The 21,634-nt window shown below is 42.0% G+C and overlaps 1 protein-coding gene across 2 annotated transcripts; it reads left to right on the top strand.

The window, feature by feature from the left end:
• The first annotated feature begins 500 nt into the window (after window positions 1-500).
• Window positions 501-21,622, top strand: SDCBP2 (syndecan binding protein 2). 2 transcript variants are annotated; one of them, XM_069751040.1, is made up of 9 exons: window positions 501-652; window positions 6,983-7,044; window positions 7,641-7,710; window positions 9,506-9,606; window positions 13,319-13,480; window positions 13,569-13,744; window positions 16,790-16,961; window positions 17,420-17,511; window positions 20,301-21,622. In XM_069751040.1, the coding sequence occupies exons 2-9, from the start codon at window positions 6,994-6,996 to the stop codon at window positions 20,353-20,355; spliced, it is 879 nt and encodes a 292-aa protein (XP_069607141.1). In that variant the 5' UTR covers window positions 501-652; window positions 6,983-6,993; the 3' UTR covers window positions 20,356-21,622. The 2 variants fall into 2 exon arrangements, with proteins under 2 accessions (XP_069607141.1, XP_069607142.1); XM_069751041.1 differs by lacking the exon at window positions 501-652 and adding an exon at window positions 1,805-1,880.
• Window positions 21,623-21,634: the final 12 nt, after the last annotated feature.

Here is a 21,634-nt window from a genome sequence, read left to right as displayed (position 1 = left end):
GGCGGCCGTATAAATCTGACACAGATGGAACGCAGTGCATGGACTGGCCGGCGGCTCTCCTGACCCGAGCGTTGCGATCTCCATCACATTTATATGGCTGTCTGACTGCGCCTTTATACTGCGCTCAGGGAACAAAAAAGCTAAAACTGACAATTACTTTTCATTTTATTATGTTTTTTTTTCTTTTCAGTAGAGGATGAAGCCCAGTAGAAATGTATGAGAATCAACCACGCCATGAAATCTTTGGTGTCCAAAACTATATAAACATCTAAAAAATGTCTATTATAACGGCACGTTGGCACTATCGTTTAGGCACTTATGAAAATCGGCTACAATGTGTAGAAAGAAAAAAATAAAAAAAGCACAAGATGGGGTTTATGAGGGCAATCATGGAGACAGGTTCCCTGTAAGAGACAAACAGTGAGTAACACCCGGTGACGGGTCACGACAACAAAGTCCTGGGATGTCATTCAGTAGCAGCTCTCCTGTTACTGACATTATCAGTAACCTGTTCTCCCACTTCCCAGTTGTGACCTCAAAGTCTTGTGACCCATCTGATGTCACCGCCACTCCCTGCTGGAAGAGATATATAGAGCGGAGAGCAGGAAGACAGGTGATCGCCAGCTGAGAAGACAGAAACCGCACTCACCAGGTGAGCACCTGCCATTATTACCTGTATAATGACCAGAAGATAGTACGCAGATGTAGCAGAGCCAAGTTTGCAATAAATGTTGATTATGACTTGTGATCTTACATAGGACTGCAGGTGAAAGGACTACATTATCTTAGGACGACAAGAAACTAACTCAGCTCTGCTGCCTCAGTGTATGAGAGGTCTGTACACACTACTAGCACTGTAAGTGTATGTGCACACGTTGCGGATTTTGCTACGGATCTGCAGCAGTTTTCCATGAGTTTACAGTACCATGTAAACCTATGGAAAACAAAATCCTCACAGCACATGCTGGGGTAAAAAACGCGCGAAAAAGTAGCATTGTTTATTCCGCAGCATGTTAATTCTTTGTGCGGTTTACACCTGCTCCATAATAGGAATCCGCAGGTGGAATACGCACAAAATCCGCAGAAAAAAAATTGTGGTAATTTGCAGTTTACCTGTTGATTTACCAAAATCAGTCTGGAAAAATCCGTGGCGTTTGCACATACCCTTAGGGTCTGTTCACAGTAGGCTTTTGAAGCAAAAACTGGGGGTAAGCGCTCCAAAAACTCCTCAAAAACGTGGTGCTTCCGTTCACTGCCTAGGTGCACACAACGGATTTTAGGCCACATTCACACGTTGAATTTTTTACCTCAGTATTTGTAGCCAAAACCAGGAGGGGAACAATCAGAGGAAAAGTATAATAGAAACACGTCACCACTTCTGTATTTATCACCCACTGCTGGTTTTGGCTTACAAATACTGATGTAAAATACTGATCAAATGCTGAACATGTGAATGTGGTCTAATTAAACTCAGGCAAATCTGACAAGTTTTTCAAGTAGAAGATGCTTCAGGAAACTCTGGAGGTTTTTTTTTCCTGCCCCCTTATGCAGTTTTTTTTGGTGGTGGGGAGTGGATCATTTTTCTGATGTGGTTTTTTTTTTTAAGGATTCTCCCAGTTATTTCTGCAATTTTTTTTACTATCATTCTTTATAGGTGTTTATTTCACTACATTCAATAATGAAGAATCAGCAAGCATTTTTTTTTTTTTTTTAAGCAAAAATAATGATAAAACGAGCAAAAAAAAGTCTGTCCACCTTCAGGACATTTTTGCGCTTTCCCATTGACTTTTATTATAAATTACAGAGCGTCTTCCTAGTGGAAAAGGCCAGATAAATGGTCATCACTGCTAACCGCTTGGCGTTTTTAGAAACCTGAAGTGGTAAGAAGACTGAAAATGTGTCAGCGAGCACTTTTCACATACAGTTACTTATGTTCATTCTTTTGACTATTTTCTGCTTCCTCAGGTGGTTACTGTGAGGGAATCTGACTGAAAAACACTGTGTGCACAGAGCCAAAGAAGAAGCGTTTCCTGATGTAGTTTCCACTACAAACCCATTTTTGAACCCCTCAAAAAAAAAAACTCTAAGACTATGTGCACACAACATCTTTTTTAGACAGAGCATGGTGAACACCAATGTAAAAATTACATTGCTGTGCACCAGGAGTGGGTGATAAATAAAGTGGTGACGTGTTTCTATTATACTTTCCCTCTGAGGCCGGCGTCACACTAGCCTTATGAAAATACGGTCCGTTTTTTCCGGCCGTAATACGCAGAAATGTTCCCAAATAGTGATCCGTATGTCATCCATAGGCAGGGTGTGTCAGCGTATTTTGCGCATGTCATCCTCCGTATGTAATCCGTATGGCCTCCGTACAGCGAGATTTTCTCGCCGGCTTGCAAAACGGACATACAATGGATCCATGGGCTCAAATATTCGTTAAAACATATATACAGTATGTGTATATATATATATATGTTATTTATTTTTTATTTTTTTCATACAGCGCTAGATAGCAGAGAAGCCGGTAATTCAATTGCCGGCTTTTGCCATTTTCTTCCCAAACCCAACATGATATGAGACATGGTTTACATACAGTAAACCATTTCATATCCCTTATTTTTTTTACATATTCCTCACTACTAATGTTAGAAGTGTATGTGTGCAAAATTTGGGGATTCTAGCTGTTAAAATAAAGGGTTAAATCGCGGAAAAAACTGGCATGGGCTCCCACGCAATTTTCTTCACCAGAGTGATAAAGCCAGTGACTGAGGGCAGATATTAATAGCCTAGAGAGGGACCATGGTTATTGCTCTCCTTCCCCCCCTCCCCCGGCTAAAAACATCTGCCCCCAGCCACCCCAGAAAAGGCACATCTGTAAGAAAGCGTCTATTCTGGCACTTGGCCACTGTCTTCCCACTCCCATGTAGAGGTGAGATATGGGGTAATAAAGGGTTAATGTCACCTTGCTAGTGTAAGGTGACATTAAGCCAGGTTAATAATGGAGAGGTGTCAATAAGACACCTATCCATTATTAATCCAATAGTAGTAAATGGTTAACAAAACACACACACACACACACACACATTAGGAAAACAGTATTTTATTGAAATAAAGACACAGGGTGTTGTAATAGTTTATTATACTCACAATCCAATTGAAGACCCATGTCACCTGAAACAAAGTTAAAATAAAAAATCAACAATATCCCATACTTTCCGTCGTTCAGTCTTGTCCCACGCTGTAAATCCATCTGAAGGGGTTAAATAATTTTACAAGCAGAAGCCTGCTAATGCAGCTGCCCCTGCCTGTAAAAACTGGTGAATGAATGGAAAGCAGGGGAACGTAGCTACCTAGACTTGCGGTGCTGCGCCCCCTGCTGGCATAACCTCAGATGAACTCGAGCGTGAGAAAATATTCAGAAAAATTCCCACGCTCGAGTTCATCTGACATTTATTATAGCTATTCTATTCTAACCTGTCAGTGTGATTTTACTGTACACCGCACTGAATTACCGGCTTTTCTATAGAACACCGCTGCGTATTTCTCGCAAGTCAAACTGTTGGTCCGTGTGTAATCCGTATTTTTCTCACCCCCATTGACTTTCATTGGCGTGTTTTTTGCGCAATACGCTGACAAACGCAGCATGCCGCGATTTTCTACGGCCGTATAATACGGATGCGTAAAATACGGCAGATAGGCGCTGCCCCATAGAAAATCATTGGTCCGTGTGCAATGCGTATTTTCTGCGCCTCTCATACGTCCGTAAAACTCGCTAGTGTGACGCCGGCCTGATTGTTCCACTCCTGATTTTGACTTAGAAATACTGAGGTAAAATACTGACTACTGAAGGTGGGAACGTGGCCTTAAACGTTCTTTGCAGACTTTTGATTGGACAGTGCCTAGTTTGGAGGAGATTCCAGTCAAAGATATGGCATGCACTTTCTATTTTTCCTCCAAGCGTTCTTCAAATCCTCTTCAAGAAAAAAATAAAAACCTCTCAAAAACTTGTACGAAAGTTGATTTCTCATAGAAATTTATAGGAAGAGTCTTTCTAGCCTTGTTAACGTGTTTTTTTGAGGAAGGTTTTGGCCCAACAAAACCCTATCTGAATATAGCCCTATACAAGTGTTTATTTCTCGATTCTTCAGATATTCTTTTGTTTCCATCAAGATTCCAGTTCTGCATCTTCTTTCAGTTCTGCTGTGGCCCCAGGGGGGCAAATACTATTTTTAGCCTAGTGAAATGCAGTTCCTCCCTGAAATTTTATCTGCATAGCCGCTAGGAATTATTTTGGACACAGGATCATTATTGCACCCACACAAGGTTGTCACCCACCTTTCCCAGAGTCCTGAATGGCAAACCTCCATAGTGATGCGACAATAAATCCTGAGAGTTGTAGTTCTGCAACATCTGGAAGTACACAGGTTAAAGGGCATTTTTATAGCATGGTTAGAGTCAAAATTTCAAAACAAATGGTTAAAAGAAACTTTCATAGGATGATGGGAGTTGTAGTTTTGCAACAACTAGAGTGCCACTCGCTTACTTTGTAATTTGACAGGTAATTCTGGTATTACCTGACGTGAACATTAATGACGTAGCCATCGGCCGCACCCAGCTGTAAGGTGACGCACATTTCTCATATGAGGCACCTCTGAATCAGAAGCTGACCTGATACTTTGTGATTCAGCGCAGAATATATGAGTGAGGACCTGAAAAATGCAGCAAACGTTTATTTCCTGCAGTAGAAAAACCAGCTCCGCCTGGAAATGCCTCACCGGAGCAGCTCAGAGAGTCTTTATTCTTACGCTTCCTGGATAGCATTCTTCCCAAACCATCAAACGGACAGTTTTGTCTATTTATGCAACAATGCGTCACCTCCTCCACCATTTGACATTCAAAAGTTCGGAAAAGCTGGATGAGAACCCTGTCATAACCAACAACGCCTATTACCCAGCTTTCCTAAAAGTTGAAAAAAAGTCTGGGGGCTAATTTCCACCTCCAAACCATGTGGAATTGCGCATTAAAATGCATATTGGACTGCCAAGGTGCCATATATTGTTCTTGCACAGGGGCCCACTCCTGTCTGTGTCCGCTAGTGGTGGCCACTATGTCACTTCTGACCAGGGTTATCACCCAGCGTTCCTATAATCCTAAATGCATCAACCTGCTCCCATATCGCTACATAGAGAGGAAGATTTGACAATCCGGAGTCTGGGAAAGCTGAGTGTTAGCCACTGTCTGCAGTTATCTCTAGCTCTGCAGAACATTGCTTCTGTTTTTCTACAAGTACATATCGACTTAGGCTACTTTCACACTAGCGTTTTCTGCAATCCGTCACAATGCGTCGTTTTGCAGAAAAAACGCATCCTGCAAAAGTGCTTGCAGGATGCGTTTTTTCCCCATAGACTTGTATTGACGACGCATTGCGACGGATTGCCTCACGTCGCATCCGTCGTGCGACGGATGCGTTGTGCTTTGGCAGACCGCTGCACCTCACAATGGGGCAGCGGATGCGCCGGAGAAATGCATCCGCTGCCTCCGTTGTGCAGTCCGTTAAACGCTAGCGTCGGAATCTCTGCCCGACGCATTGCGACGGGGAGATTCCGACGCTAGTGTGAAAGTAGCCTAATTCTAAAGATTATCAATGACCTCATTCTGCTATTTATCTACACCCCAGAAGCAAATATATTATCTTTAGCTTATTGCTTTTGTCTGCAGAGCAGTACTCCGTGCTTTCTACCCACCCTGTAGATGCACATTAATCATTTTTCTGTCGATCTGCAGAACATTACTCTGCTTTGTCTACTATTTTATATATTCTGCAGATTATTTATTAAGACTGATAGATTTACAGTCTGCAGAGTATTGCACTGAAATGATTTCCAGCTTCAAATACAAATTTCAGCTAAATCGGATATTCTCCTGTAAGCATTTCTAGACTTCGGAGTCATTTTCTGCATCTTCGACAGGTTGCTTCACTCGAGCCTGAAATAGCTGATAACAGGGAGCGATAGCGATCAATCATGCCTAACCTCCCTTACTTTACCTTTAAGGCTATTAAGTTTTTTTAGGCAGAGAAAAACTACAAATTTTCTGCTAGAAACCGCTTAAAAAAATGCTCCTTCTTTGAAGAGTTGTTAACTTCCTGAAGCATTTCCTTAAGGGTATATTCACACTGAGTTTTTGTCAGGAGTATTTGTAGAAGAAAGTCTCCAAAAATCATACGGAGTTACAAAAAAAAAAAAACAAATTCAGGAGGTTTCTTTTTTTTTTTTTTATTGGGAGAGTTTCTGCTCCAAATACTTGTGAAAAAAAACTCAATGAGAATACACTTTTAAAGGGAACCTTTTACCAGGTTTTTGCTTTGTAATCTGAGAGCAGCATAATATAGGGGCAGAGATCCTGATTCCAGCAATGTGTCACTTAGTTTACTGGGTACAGCAGTTGTGATAAATGCTGAGCTCTGTATCCTGCCCACACCACTGATTGGTAGCTGTGTAAACTGTGCATAAGCAGAAAGCCTCCCGCTTTTTATACTTCACAGTATAGAAAGAAAGGTGTCGCTGGCAATAGCAAAACCGCCGCACGAAGCTGCCTCAGAAAAATGACCTCTGATGTTTTCCTGAAGAATGCCTGGGTATAAAGGACGCTGTCTACACATACCCTCAGAGTTTTTCCCTGAAGTGTTTTAGGCCAGCCTTCCGATTGGACAGGGGCTAGGTTGGAAAAGTTTCCGTCAGGATCGGATTCAGAGAGGTCGCACACTAAAAACTTGAAGCAGAAAAGAGCGCTCAAAAGCCAGAACACATGAACAGCAAAGTGGTTTAACAATGGAAATGAATAGAACATTTTTTGAGAGTTTATTGATTATTTTTCATGTGTCTTTTACACTGTATTCGTTAAAAAAAAAAAAAAAAACCTCCTCAAATAGCTGTGTGTGCACATAGCCTAACCAAAAAGTGAATTCCTCTGATTCTAGGTACTTGAATCATGTCTCTGTATCCGTCTCTAGAAGACCTGAAGGTGGACCGGGCATTACAGGTGAGAGCAGAATCATGTTTGTTTGTGGTTTTCTTTTTCCTACAAGAAATATATTTTTCATTAAGGATCCCTGGTCCCCTTTCTTTCCAAATTTTTGAAAAATGTGATTTTACAAATATTGGATATCACTTTAAACTAACATTTTACAAAACTTTCCTGCCTGCAACGACAAGGAGTGCACTAGAGAAGAAGCTGGAATAATAAGAGCTGCTCTGCAGTGTCTTCCAAGTGCTAATGTGCTCTGCATGACGGCCATCTCCTTGTCAGACAGCAGGGGTTAAGTAATCATTACCCTCCCTTATTTGTATAAAATGCCAGGGGCACCGAGAAGGAAACTGCAGAGGAAGGTGCGGTAGCAAGTGTGACAGTCACAACATGTACATGTACTGAGTCACCTACTGACAGCGTATGCTCTGGTGACATGATGGTCACGTGGCAGCCATGTATCAGCGGTTATTCCCATGTGCCATGACACAATCTGGCGCAGTGTGGTGTTATCTCACGTGATATAATAACATTTCTCTCCATCGCAGGTCAAATGGCGACACGTGGGATTACTGGAGAGTGACCTGTTTATTTTCATTTATGTTTTCCAGGCTCAGTCCACCCAAATGATCAACCAGTCACCACCCGCAGCCATAATGCCATCTGCAGCCTGCAGCCAAAGTAGGTGGCACCCAGCAAATGTTTCATCTGTGATAATGTATAAGAAGGAGTTCAAACTTTAATCCCTTTATGACTTTTATTTGTTTCTTTTTGTTCTCCCCCTTCTTCAGGTGTAAGGTGACCCTGACAGCCACGGGTGGAATTGCGATCTACCTGCGGCTGTTAACATGTTAAATGCCACCATCAATCACTGATTGCGGCTTTTAATTTGAGCCCCTCAGAAGCGTGTCAAAAGAGCTGCCCATCTGTGCCCCTGTCAAGTGATAGCAGGGTGCCGATGGGTTGACATGACAGCCGGGGATTTGCAGAAGGCCCTGTTGCTTATCATTGCAGATCTCCTATTAACGCCAGCCCGTGGGCGGCATTCATAGGAGATTATTATATCTGGTACACTCAGCAGGAATAAAGCCCTGCTATGTGTAGCACAATCAGAAGATCGCAGCTTCAAGTCTCCTAAGGGGATTATTGGAGCAAGCAAAAAAGTTTAAAAAAAAAAAAAAGTTTTAAAAAATATTGAAAAAAAAAAAAAGATATAAAAATTTAAAGTCACCCCCATTTTACCCCATTCATAATGAAAAAAACAAAACACAACACATATTTGGTATCACTGTGTTCCGTAATGTCGTAACTATCAAAACATAAAAAGAAGTAATCCAATCAATCAGTAAACGGCATAACGACAAAAAGAAAATCAAAAGCTCCAGAATTGTTTTTTTTGGTTGCTGCAACATTGCAAAAAAAAGCAATACTGGGCGATCAATGCGTCATATGTACCCCAAAATTATATCCATAAAAACGTCAACTCGGCTCACAAAAAATAAGGTCTCACCCAGCCCCAGATCCCACAAAATGGAGACGCTACGGGTCTCAGAAAATGACGCTTTTTTTCCCCCCTTGCAAATGTTGGATTTTTTTTTGACCACTTACGGTAAATAAAAAAGAACTTATACATGTTTGGTGTCTGCGAACTTGTAATGACCTGGGGAAGCATATTTGCAGGTCAGTTTAAGTAAACATGGGAAACAAAGACCCAAAAAACAATTGTGGAGTTGCATTTTTTTTGCAATTTCACTGCACTTGGACATTTTTTCCTGTACATTATATGGTAACATCAATGGTGTTGTTCAAAATGACAACTCGTCCAGCAAAAACAAGCCCTCACATGCCTAGATTGACTGAAAAAAAATGTTATGGCTCTGGGGAGAAGGGAGCAAAAACAAAAACAAAAACTGAGAAACGCAAAGTCATGATGGAGTTAAAAATTTGCCTACCATTGTGTTATACAGCCAAAACCGCCATCCATTGTAGACACACAATATGATCTCAGATACCCTGTAGGTCTGAGGAGCTGAGCTGGTTACCAGCATGTCCCAGCCTGTAGGATCGCAGATGGAACAGCTTGTCTGCCCATAGAACCTGCCTACAGTGGAAGCACATCTACATCGCCCTCTGCTGGCGGATTTTGGTTATGGCAGACTCCTTTCATGCAAACTGCCAAACCCATGAGGAAAGACGTCACCATTCACCCATATCTAGAAAAGAGCACACAGAGAACAGCAACCATATAAACCTCCAACAGAGATGTCTCCTAAGAATTTGTGTGCAAGAGAATGTCTCTTGATGTTTTCGGTTATCAGCCATAATTTACAGTGAATGATAGCTTGATGCCAACTATCATGTGTCATATAGGCCTCAGGGATGTCGTTACTGGGGTTCTGCATTACCCAACATGCAGATATGTGCCCTACTGGTGGAAAATGAGATTTCAGCATTAATTTGGTTTCTCTTTTTATAGGTTTGTACCCAAATCTGTCAGAACTGAATAATTACATGGGACTGTCACTGACTGACGAAGAGATACAGCTCAATATGTCGCTGGTTCCATCAGGAGGAAATGTGAGTGTGGCAATACTCATATACTCACCATGTCAAGAAAGCCAAATAATCTCTATAGGTCGGATACTTCTCGCAGCTGAGGGTTTGTTACAATGGTGTCTAGTCTGGATGATCCTCAGTAAAATAAACACATCAGCAGCAATAACTGTCCTGGTTTGATAAATTGTTACAACAAATCAGTGCAGGAAAAATGTACTGGCTGCCAATACACAAGATTGTGAGAACGCTCAGGCTATGTGCACACGTTGTGGATTCGTGTGCGGATTTTTCCGCACCGTTTTTGCAAAATCCACAGGTTTTACCTGTGGATTTACCGCGGATTTCCTGCATTTTTTGTGCGGATTCCACCTGCAGTTTTACACCTGATGATTCCTAATGAGGAGCAGGTGTAAACCGCTGCGGAATCCGCACAAAGAATTAACAAGCTGCGGAAAATACAACGCAGCGTTTCCGTGCGGTATTTTCCGCACCATGTGCACTTTGGATTTGGTTTTCCATAGGTTTACATGGTACTGTACAATGCATGGAAAACTGCTGCGGATTCGCAGCCAAATCCGCAACGTGTACACACAACCTAAGAAGGCCATGTTCACATGTTGCATTTTTTTTTAATGCAACTTAAAATCTGCTTTTCAACAGTAACAGCAAAAGCTATGAGATTTCAGAAATCTCATGCAAACGCTTGCTTTTTTTCCCCCGTCATATGGAAAACTGTAGCATGTCTGTTCTTTTAGTGGTTTTGCAGCACTTATTTCAGCATAGAAAGCATTGAGAAAGTGCAAAAGCGCAACCATGTGTTTTTGCTGTTTTTTTTAATAACTGAAACTAACTTTATTAAACATATTGTGGACAAATGACACATATAGGGCTCGCTCACATTATCAAATAAAAATAGCTCCGATGTTGCTCCTGAAAAGTTAGACGATTGGGATCTGGTTCAACTGATGTTATGCACATGCGCAATTTTTTTCTCACCCAGCATCTGCTTGCAGTGCATTTTTAACATCATCTTTTACATACTGTAATTCTCTATGTACGGTAATTTAAAGCTGTGTGCACACGTTGCGGATTTTTCACGTTTTTTTAGCATTTTTCCGCTATAAAAAAGCATACATATGCAACCCATCATTTAGAATGAATGCCGCAATTTTTGTGCATATGTTGCGTTTTTTTTCCGTGAAAAAAAAAAAAAGCGCATCACGGAAAAAAAACGCAGCATGTTCATTAATTTTTGCCGATTTTTTGCGGATTTACCACTATATTATTGCATCCCAGAACCTCCGGAAAAATCCGCAAACAAACATGCGGATTTCTTGCAGAAAATGTCTTTTTTGTTCAGGAATTTTCTGCAAGAAATCCTGACGTGTGCACATACCCTCTATCTATCTTTCTATGTGCACACGTCAGGATTTCTTGCAGAAAATTCCTGAAGAAAACCGGACATTTTTTGCAAGAAATCCGCATGCATTTTTTTTCGTGTTTTTTAGGCTACGTTCACATTAGCGTTATGCATGTTTGCGTCGGGTTTGCGTCAGGCGACGCAGCGGCGACGCATGCGTTATGCGCCCCTATATTTAACATGGGGGACGCATGCGTCTTTTTGTGATGCGTTGTGCGACACATGCGTTTTTTTTGCCGCAAGCGTCGGGCCAAGAAAACGCAACAAGCTGCATTTTTCTTGCGTCCAAATTTCGGCAAAAAACGTCGCATGCGTCGCAAAACGCAGCGTTTTTGCGTGCGTTTTGTTGCGTTTTTGTTTGCGTTGTGCCGCCGACGCAGCGGCCCACAACGCAAATGTGAACGTAGCCTTACGTGTTTTTTTCACAATACATTAAATAGCGGGAAAAATGCAAAAAATGCGCAAAATTAATGAACATGCTGCGTTTTTTACCACGATGCGTTTTTTCACAGAAAAAAACACAGCATGTGCACAAAAATTGCGGAATGCATTCTAATTGATGGGATGCATTAGTATGCGTTTTTTTATGCGTTTTTATAGCGAAAAAACGCAACGTGTGCACACAGCCAGATAATGTCACAGGCTCCCCACATACAATAAACTTGCCTTTCCTGTGGCACTAAAGGGTGTTTAGCCTTATTTACACAATTAAACAACTTTAAAATTTTTGATAGCCAGACAAGGTAAAGCAGACAGCTGTGGGCTTACATTATCCGTCTGGGAAGGTCCCTGTTATTGGGGCCTTCTCAGCCTAAAAATACAAGCCCGCAGCCACCCCAAAATTGGCAAGTCACATTAGATACGCCAATTCTGGAACTTTGCCTAGCTGTTCCCGAATGCCACAGTACCAGGGCGATCGGGGTAATGGTAGTTGGGGTTGATGACAGCTGTGGTTTGTGAAAAATCACAGCTGCCATCAAGTCCTGGTGTTAGTAATGGAGGGGTGTCTTTCAGACATCTCCATTACTAACCAAGTAATGAAAAATAAAAACACTCACAAAAAACAACTTTATTTGAATAAAGACTCCCACATACCATCCTTCATTCACCAACTTATTGAAAAAAAAAAAAAAAATCCACTGTTGGTCCGCCGTAATCTAACGAATCGGATGTAGTCCAGAAATGGAAACTTGAAAAACATAAAAAAAAGAGAAATAAGAACAGACTGGCTCATCTAGTGTGATGCACCAATACTGAGGCGGCTTCAGGCTGTTATTTTATGCTAGAAAGGGCCCAATAACCATGGACCTTCCTGCCAGATATCAGCTCACAGCTGTCTGCTTTACCTTGGTTGGTTATCAAAAATAAGGGGTACTCCACATAATTGTTTTTTAAATTATTTAATTAATAGGTTAAATAAGGCTAAACACAGATTATTACCACAAGAAGGGCACTAAAGGGTGACAGTTTATTATATGTACGGGGCTTGTGACATTATATATCTACATGGCATCTAGCTAGTCTATCCATCCATGTGCGGTATATACCAACTCCCCATATACACACATCCCGGCTGATCACTCCTGTGATTATCTCTGTACCAAGGAGCAGCAATTGAATTCCAACCTCCTGATCTTTGGGAGCACTCGTATTGTCAGCCGGAGGGCCCTATAAATTAGATATTTGGCCGATTCTATGAGTTCACATGACTTATGTTAAGTGTAGTTTAAAGGCAATATGTCACCTGATTAATGCTGCCCAGACCACGTACAGGATAAATCAGATCCTCGCTAAACATTTGCTGCCAGGTATACATCTTTTTCTGAACCGCTCAGGTGTTTCAGAGATAATATACTTTAAAGATCCAGGTGGGGACTATAACCAGAGAAGAGACTAGTCTGGCACTTTCCCCAGCAGGTTATTACCAGCGCTGCCAGAGGGGATTGCAGGTTTCTCGCTGTGGGAGAGACCTGTCAATCACCTATAGCAGTATTGGGAACAGCAGGAAGGGCCCAGTGCTAGGCTAGTCTCTTCTTTGGCTATTTGCCCTTGCTCAGATCTTTGAGTATATCATCTCTGAAACACCGGAGCACTTCAGAGAAAATGTATACTTGGATGCAATCGTGCAGCCAGGATCTGATTCATGCTGTCCGTGGTCTCGGCAGCATTACTCAGGTGACAGATTCACTGTAAGTCCTTATATCTTCAGCTTCTGAATGTAGAAGTAACCTTTCCTATTCACAAGTAAGCAGCAGTGATAAAATGGTGTTCTACTGACCATTCTTTACATTGTTTGTTCTTCTTGCCCTGCAGGACGTGGTGGTCCCCAACACCCTCCCGGGAGGTCTGGTGGCCCCGGTCACTGGCAATGACATCGGTTTGAGAAGAGCAGAAATTAAAAATGGAATCCGGGAGCTGATCTTATGTAAGGATGAGAACGGCAAGGTGGGCCTGAGGCTGCGGGCCTTGGATAAGGTGAGGACATGCTGGTGGGAAATCCATAGCCTGGAACGGCTCGGATTAGGCAGTGGGACTAACACTCTGTAATCGTCACTCATTTTAGGGGATCTTTGTGCAACTCGTCCAGGCCAATTCTCCAGCCTCCCTGGTGGGCCTGAGGTTTGGGGATCAGATCCTACAGATTGATAATCAGGACTGTGCCGGATGGAGCAGTGACCGGGCGCACAAGGCACTGAAGAAAGCGGGACAAGACAGGATCAGCATGATAGTCCGAGATCGGTGAGTTACTCCTACATAGATGCAATATAAAAACGAGTGCCATGTTCAAAAACCCAAGGTTTCCTCTCTGAAGGGGTTAATTAAGTGCTGACCACAGAGCGCAATAGTTAAAAAAAAAAAAAAATCATGACATCCCAGCACTCTGCCTCCGATTTTTCTGTTCACGTGACTGCAGCCAATCACCAATGTTAGCTTTTATGCAACAGGACAGTAATTACTTGCAGTAGTCACATGGGCTGCAACACAGCATGGACGTCTGGAGATGTAGATGTATTTTAGGTGTAGTGCTGTCTGTAGACAGCTTTATGATTAACTTGGACAAACTCTTTTAAAAAGGAACTCACATTTTCTCTATCATTTGTAACCACGGAGACACATAGGTCTACATAGGACCTGTGTCCACAAAACGATGTTAAATGGTTTTGAATTATTTTGTTTGCAAATTTTGCAGAATTTTTTGTTTTAGATGCATTGGGTTGTCTAAAAAAATGGAAGTGAAGCTAGATGTATCTATGAGCATCTGGAAAAGAATGGCAACAGTTAACATGGGGGGTGTCATCACAGCCAATATGGTTGGCAGTCGGGTTGGTCAGAAACTTATAATATAAAGAGGATAACTCATGAGTAAATAAGAAACTAAGGGAGAAATGGCCGTCATGTCGACTGTCACCTATATTTCCCCCAATAGACAATACTGAAGGGGCAGGGGTGCCCAAAGCCAGGCCAGGACCTTTCTTCTTCTGATTCTTGGTGGAATGATAGACTAAACAGTACAAGATTAGGGAGCATCCAATATAGAATTGGGTTTTAGTTTCTTTATTTCTCTATAAATAGCCAAAAAAGAGGCACAAATCATGAAATATACACCAAATATTCACCATTATTTCAGTGACAGCTGCAAACATATGCACCCACTATGGAAATACAGGGAAGGACTAAGGCCAGTTTCACAATTGCGGTTGTGTCCGCAGCGTTTCTGACGCATACATCCGCATGAGTCTTGATTTCATATCTTTTACATTGTGGACACAGGTTCATGCATTCGCCTGCATTTACTTACGCATGCGTCTTTTCGCGGTGTGCGGCGGGGCGCGGCTAACGCACCATGTTGCAATTTTTTGAGGCGGCAAATTTCCGTCAAATATGCGCAGGCATGCGCGTGTTAAAAAAACGCATTACTGTCTATGGGAATGCATGCATGCGTTCGCTGTGCTTGCGTACTTCGGACTGCGCATGTCCAGGAACTGATTTAGACACGCCCATTGAGACACGCCCTCCTGGAAATATCGAACGCATGCGCATAAAAAGCGCAAACGCAGGCAAAAAACGCATAGAAACGCAGCATCTTTTTTTGCAGTCATGCGTAAGCTGATGCGGATAAAAAAAAAACCCTGAGTAAACATGGGCTGGCATGTGTTTTTGCATGCGTTTGTGGACAAGACGCTGCGGTCTCAGCCACAAATGTGAAACAAGTCTAAGGCTACTTTCACACTAGCGTTGTATGACGCACGACGCAATGCGTCGTGGCGACGTACCGATGCATGCTGTGAAAGCGCAGCACAACGAGGGCAGAGGAATCAAGTTTTACAACGCATCCGCTGCCCCATTGTGAGCTCCGGGGAGTAGGGGGCGGAGTTCCGGCCACGCATGCGCGGTCAGAAATGGCGGACACAACGCACCAAAAAACGTTACATGCAATGTTTTTTGGAGCCGACGGTCCACCACAACACGACGCAACTGTCGCACAATGGTTGCGACGTGTGGCAATGCGTCGCTAATACAAGCCTATGGAGAAAAAACGCATCCTGCAGACAACTTTGCAGGATGCCTTTTTTTCTGCAAAACGACGCATTGCGACGTGCGTCGTACGACGCTAGTGTGAAAGTAGCCTCAGACGGCAGTGTACCTAGAACAGTGCCCTCTAGTGGACAGTCTGCTTCTGTCTCCATTGGGTCTGAAGAGGAACAGTGCAGAACTGCCGCTGTCTTCCTACACTAGAAGTATCTACACGGGGCTCATATCAAGGATTGTGGAAAAAACCTTTACAATAGGGTTAAAACGGAACAGGCCAAATAAATCATGGTACTTGTACATATCCAAGAAAGTCCACTGCACCACCTGACACCTGCCAATAGTGATGAAAGTTAAGGGATTGATGGGGGGGAAGGTGCGGGGAATAGGGTTACCGTGTTACAAAAAAAAAAAAAAAAAGCACAGCTTGTATGTGGTATTGTGTCAACTTCAATGGAACTCGTCAGTTATATTACATGCAACTTATGGACAGGTCAGACACTGTTTTTTTTTGGGGAAAAAAAGCCATCCATCTGTAATCTTGTTCAACCATGGGATCAGATAAGTTCAGTAAATATAATTGGAGCAGCGCCCACTAGTGGCCATGGCATCAGATGAGATGATTTAAGATCATATAAATAGCAGCAGTGCCCTCTAGTGGTCATATGAGCTCAGTTTAGTAGGTATTAGAGCAGTGCCCTCTAGTGGCCATACCATCAGCTCAGTTTAGTAGGAATAATTAGAGCAGTACTCTCGAGTGGTCTTATCAGTTCAGTAGGTACACTTAGGACAGTGCCCTTTTGTGGCCACTGGAATATATTCCAATATAATACAATTTCTTGGAGCCAACATAAAACTTGTATATGTACAGTTTTCCAGTAACGTACATTGACCTATCCCTACCCTTACAGAGCGTGCTCAGTCCATCATGTCTTCTGTAACATTGATTTCCAGTAAAACCAACACAAAGCAAAATCCATTATCATCTCGAGGTCATGGGGTGGAGCTGGGCAGCTGCTTCCATGGTAAAATCAAAATGACAATTGTGCACTGGCCTTAAAGGACCCTGTGGTATTTTTAGTTTCCTATATCACATTACTATAGTGTGAATATAATCTCTCTCACAATGCGCCACAGCATACACTGAACCAGCAGGGTATAGAATAAACTATGCAGCTCTGGGTGTGACTGGAGAGAAGACCTGATGTAACTTTTGCACAAAATTACTTATATTAACCTGTGTTTTTTTCTCAGTCCATTCCAGCGTACAGTCACTCTACAGAAGGACAGCTCGGGACACGTCGGCTTTGTGTACAAGAAGGGCAAGATCACCTCACTGGTGAAGGACGGCTCGGCTGCCAGGAACGGACTGCTCATCAACCATTACCTGTGTGAGGTCAACGGGCAAAATGTCATTGGACTCAAGGTAAACCGACAAATCTATAGGGGACGGGTGCAGAATCTTATAGTTTTGTGCACTATTAAGTGTGAAAGTTTATGTATCAGACAATTGCATGAATAACCATTCCCTAAACGTAAGGGGGACAAAACACGGAAACGGCATACAGAATCTGAAAGATACCTGGCGCCATTTCCATACATAGTTGGAGATTATGGAATTACTATTTATGCAATTATTCACATATGTATATATATATATATTGGGAGTAGATTATTTAGTGCAGAGAACAAGTGATGGCTAATTTTGTAGAATGAAGGAGAATGGGGGTTGGCATGTCATTCAGGGTACAAGTGACGTGTGTGCTTGAGTAGGAGGTGAAAGGGTCATGCAGTGAATAAATTCAGCGAGTGCTATGTGAGCGATTGCTGGACATTGCGAGATAATGATTTATTTAGAGGTTATAAAAGATTTCCTCTTCTCAGGACCGTGAAGTAGAAAATATTTTGGCATCGTCTGGGCACAGCATAACAGTTACCGTGATCCCCACTGTCATCTATGAGCACATTATAAAAAGGTAAGATTTTACCTAAGAGACAACTGGGGCAATACGGCGCCAATGTCGGAGAATTGCTCTTGTCCTGCCTTGCAAGTATCCACGAGGGCTGAAATAAAAATGTCTATTATACACACACACAGAATATAGATGTATCCACCTCTCGTGTCTCCCCTTTTCCCCATAGTTTGTAAGCTTGCGAGCAGGGCCCTCACTCCTCCTGGTATCTGTTTTGAACTGTATTTTTGTTATGCTGTAATGTCTATTGTCTGTACAAGTCCCCTCTATAATTTGTAAAGCGCTGCAGAATATGTTGGCGCTATATAAATAAAAATTATTATTATTATTATTATGTATGTATATTTAATACGGACACACATACAGTATATGTGAATACAAGTGAATTGAAAAAAAAAACTATATATTACATATATTCAATGCACTATTTCATCAATGGGACATACTGAAGAAATATTAGCGCCAGAATCAAGGAGATCCTCTGCACCTTTCTAGTCCACCATAAGTAGGAATGGTAGGCAAAGCGCTGTGGAATTAAAGGCCCTACACAAATGAAATAAATAAATAATACATTCTAATACTTCTGGTGTCTCCCGATTTACATTGAGAAGTATCAGACATGCTAAAAATTCAACATGCCCAATCTTTCAAAATTGGCTGGAGAAATGTTGGCAGAGCATCAAATACTAAATTGATTGGTGGATAAATAGGGGGTTCAGCTGATGTAGGGTTATATACAGCAGAAACTAGAACACATTTCTTCTGTCAGATGATCCTGTTTCCCAGTTGGGAGATAGGCCACGGTCACACGTTCAGTATTTTACATCAGTATTTGTTAGCCGAAACCAGGAATGGAACAATCAGATGAAAACTATAGTTGCATATGCAAGTTTGGGCATCCCAGTTCAAAACTACTGTAATTGTGGAAAAAAAGTCATATTTTACATTTTAAAAATTACAAACAAAAAAAACCAAAATGGTCCAATACAAAATTTGGACACCCTGCAAAGTTAGTACCTAGTATCACCCCCTTTTGTAAGTATCACAGCTTGTAAACACTTTTTGTAGCCAGTCAAGAGACTTTCAATTCTTGTTTGACGGATTTTCATCCATTCTTCCTTGGAAAATTCTTCTACCTCTGCGAGATTCCTGGGTCGTCTTGCATGCACTGCTATTTTGAGGTCTAGCCAGATTTTCAGTGATGTTCAGATCAGGGGACTGAGGGCCATTGTAAAACCTTCAGCTTGTGCCTTTTGAGGTCTGTTGTGGATTTTGAAGTGTGTGTGAAGGATAATTATCAATTTGTAGAAGCTATTCCATTTTCAACTTCAGCCTTTTTAAAAAAAAAAAAATTGTGTTTGCATCAAGAATTTGTTGAAATTTAATTGAATCCACTCTTCCCTCTACCCATGAAATGTTCCCTGTGCCCTTGGCTGCAACATAATCCCAAAGCATGGTTGATCCACCCCACACTTAATGATTAGCGAGATGTTACTTTCCTGAAATTCTGTGCAATTTTTTCTCCACACACCTTTGATCATTGTGGTCAAAACGCATCAGGATTGTTTAGATGTTGTTTTGCATACTTCTGAAGCTGAATTTTATGGTGAGGATGCAGGAGAGGTTTTCTTCTGATGATGCTTCCTTGAAGGTCATATTTGTGCATGTGTCGCTGAACAGTAGAACAATGTACCACAACTCTAGAGTCTGCTAAATCTTTCTGAAGTTCTTTTGCAGTCAAGCAGGGGTTCTGATTTGCCTCTCTAGCAATCCTACGAGCAGCTCTCACTGAAATATTGCTTGGTCTTCCAGATTTTATCTTAACCTCCACTGTTTCCGTTAAGTGCCATTTCTTAGTTAGATTTTTAACCGATTTTTTTTATAGCCTTCTGCTTTGTGGGCCTCAACTATTCTCATATTCAGAGTGCAAGGCAGCTGCTTAGAAGAACGCATGGCTGCAGTTTTTATAAATCTAGGAAATTTGCATCACCTGGTCTTTCCAAGCGATGATCGTGAACAAGCCATAACCCGAACAGGCTAATTAAGGTCTAAAACCGTGCTGAAAGTTATCTGAGCACACAAATCTCCAAGGGGTACCCAAAGTTTTGCATCGACCCAGTTTCCTTTTTGCAATTTTTAACATTGAAAAAAAAAAGACTACATATATTTACGGTAATTAAAATACAAAGACAATGTGTCATCTTAAACTTTAGGCCTTTTAGAGATCATTTGATCTACCGCCTGCTTAACTCTTCACAATAACAGTAATTTTGTCCAGGGGTGCTCAAACTTTTACATGCCACTGTCTAATACAAACCTGTGCACCACTTCTGCATTTTTCACCAACGCCTGGTTTTGGTTTACAAATAAGGCTACGTTCACACTAGCGTTGTGCGCCGCTGCGTCGGCGACGCGACGCACAACGCACCGAAAAACGCGTGCAAACGCACGCAAAAACGCTGCGCTTTTCGACGCGTGTGTCGTTTTTTGACGAAAATCGGACGCAAGAAAAATTCAACTTGTTGCGTTTTCTTGGTCCGACGATAGCGTCAAAAAAGATGCACGTGTCGGAAAACGCAACAAGCAAAAACGCATGCGTCCCCCATGTTAACCATAGGGGCGCATGACGCGTGCTTCGCCGCTGCGTCGCCCGACGCTAGCGCGACGCACACTAGCCGAACGCTAGTGTGAACGTAGCCTAAGGATGTAAAAAAGGAACCAAATACTGAACGTGTGCACTTGTCCTTAAAAGCAGGCAACTAAATATTTGGACTGTTTTTTTTTCTCCCCAGAATGTCCTCCGGCATGCTAAAGAACTCCATGGATCATTCTATCCCAGAGGTATAAAGTCAGCTGGCCAGAAAACCATCTATGTAAGCCCAAATAATCCATCTGACAGCCTAAAGATGCGCACAGTCCTAATATGCACTTTATAAATGAGGGACCTCGAACCTCTTCCTACAGGAGGCCCTGCTCATCTGACCTATGAACTGTCCGCATCTTATCCAGCCTTATATTATGCAAAAGACTAATTAAAGAGAGCAAGATGTGCAGCAAGAGTTAAATCTACGCAGAAGTCACTCATCGAGAGTGTAAAACCATACAATCCGGAGGGGAGATTGCCCACGATGGAGCTGTGTGTTACAAGTAACCCTACAACAGAGGTTAGCGGATGGCAGAAAATAGTCTGTGCCCTGAATGCGGGCTATCACCTCCTTACAGGTTCCATTCATGATGAGCTGGTGTCCGATCTATAGGCACCATGTTATAGAGCAGGAGGAGCTGAGCAAATTGATATATAGGTTTGTGGGAAAATATTCAATATAACTTTTATTTAAATTCCTTACACTGATACGCTTAAGAGTCCAGTAGGCGGTGCCAGATTAAGCCCACCCACCGGACTCCTGAGCATAGAAAGAGAAGGAATTTAAATAATATACAGATTATACTAAACCTTGTCCCTTAAAACCATATATCAAATCGGGCTTGCCTGTCTTCAATGTAACTGTTTCAGAACTTGCAGAATATCTATCTGCATCTAGCTCATCCCTCCCCATAGAATCTTATAGGCACCAACTGTCATCTATCTCAGTAATGGAAAAGTCTGTCATCATTGAATTCAGATTTTAATCATGAATTGAGAGTGAAAGATCAGATTAGTCCAGGAGGCGAAAGAAGCGGATTTCTCTGATAAGGTATATTATATAGTTGCTTATTTCCACATGTACTACTGATTTATGACATAAAAATTAAAACAACTGTTTCTCTTATCCCCCTGTCATATAATAATGGATTGTTCCATTTCCTTTTCCTGTAACCATGTAAGTCACCCGCTTACTATCCTGCATCCCATCTACACTGTAATGGCGGGTACCCGCTTACTATCCTGCATCCCATCTACACTGTAATGGCGGGTTCCCAGAAAATCCCACCATTTCTTGGCGGTGTATGACATTTGATGGGTAGATCTGGGATTTACCTTAGCTAGTGAGTTCCGACAGTGGAGACTCTCTTTAATGTTTACCATTGTGTTTTGTTACAGTGTGTCAGTGCTTTTGTGTGTAACTAAATATTGTGACTTAAATAAAAATAAAACCGAAAATTATTTACCTTTTGTGATTTGTCT

Source organism: Ranitomeya imitator, chromosome 2 (assembly GCF_032444005.1).
Source record: "Ranitomeya imitator isolate aRanImi1 chromosome 2, aRanImi1.pri, whole genome shotgun sequence".
Classification (NCBI taxonomy): Eukaryota; Metazoa; Chordata; class Amphibia; order Anura; family Dendrobatidae; genus Ranitomeya; species Ranitomeya imitator.
This window is presented reverse-complemented; position numbering and strand designations above follow the sequence as displayed.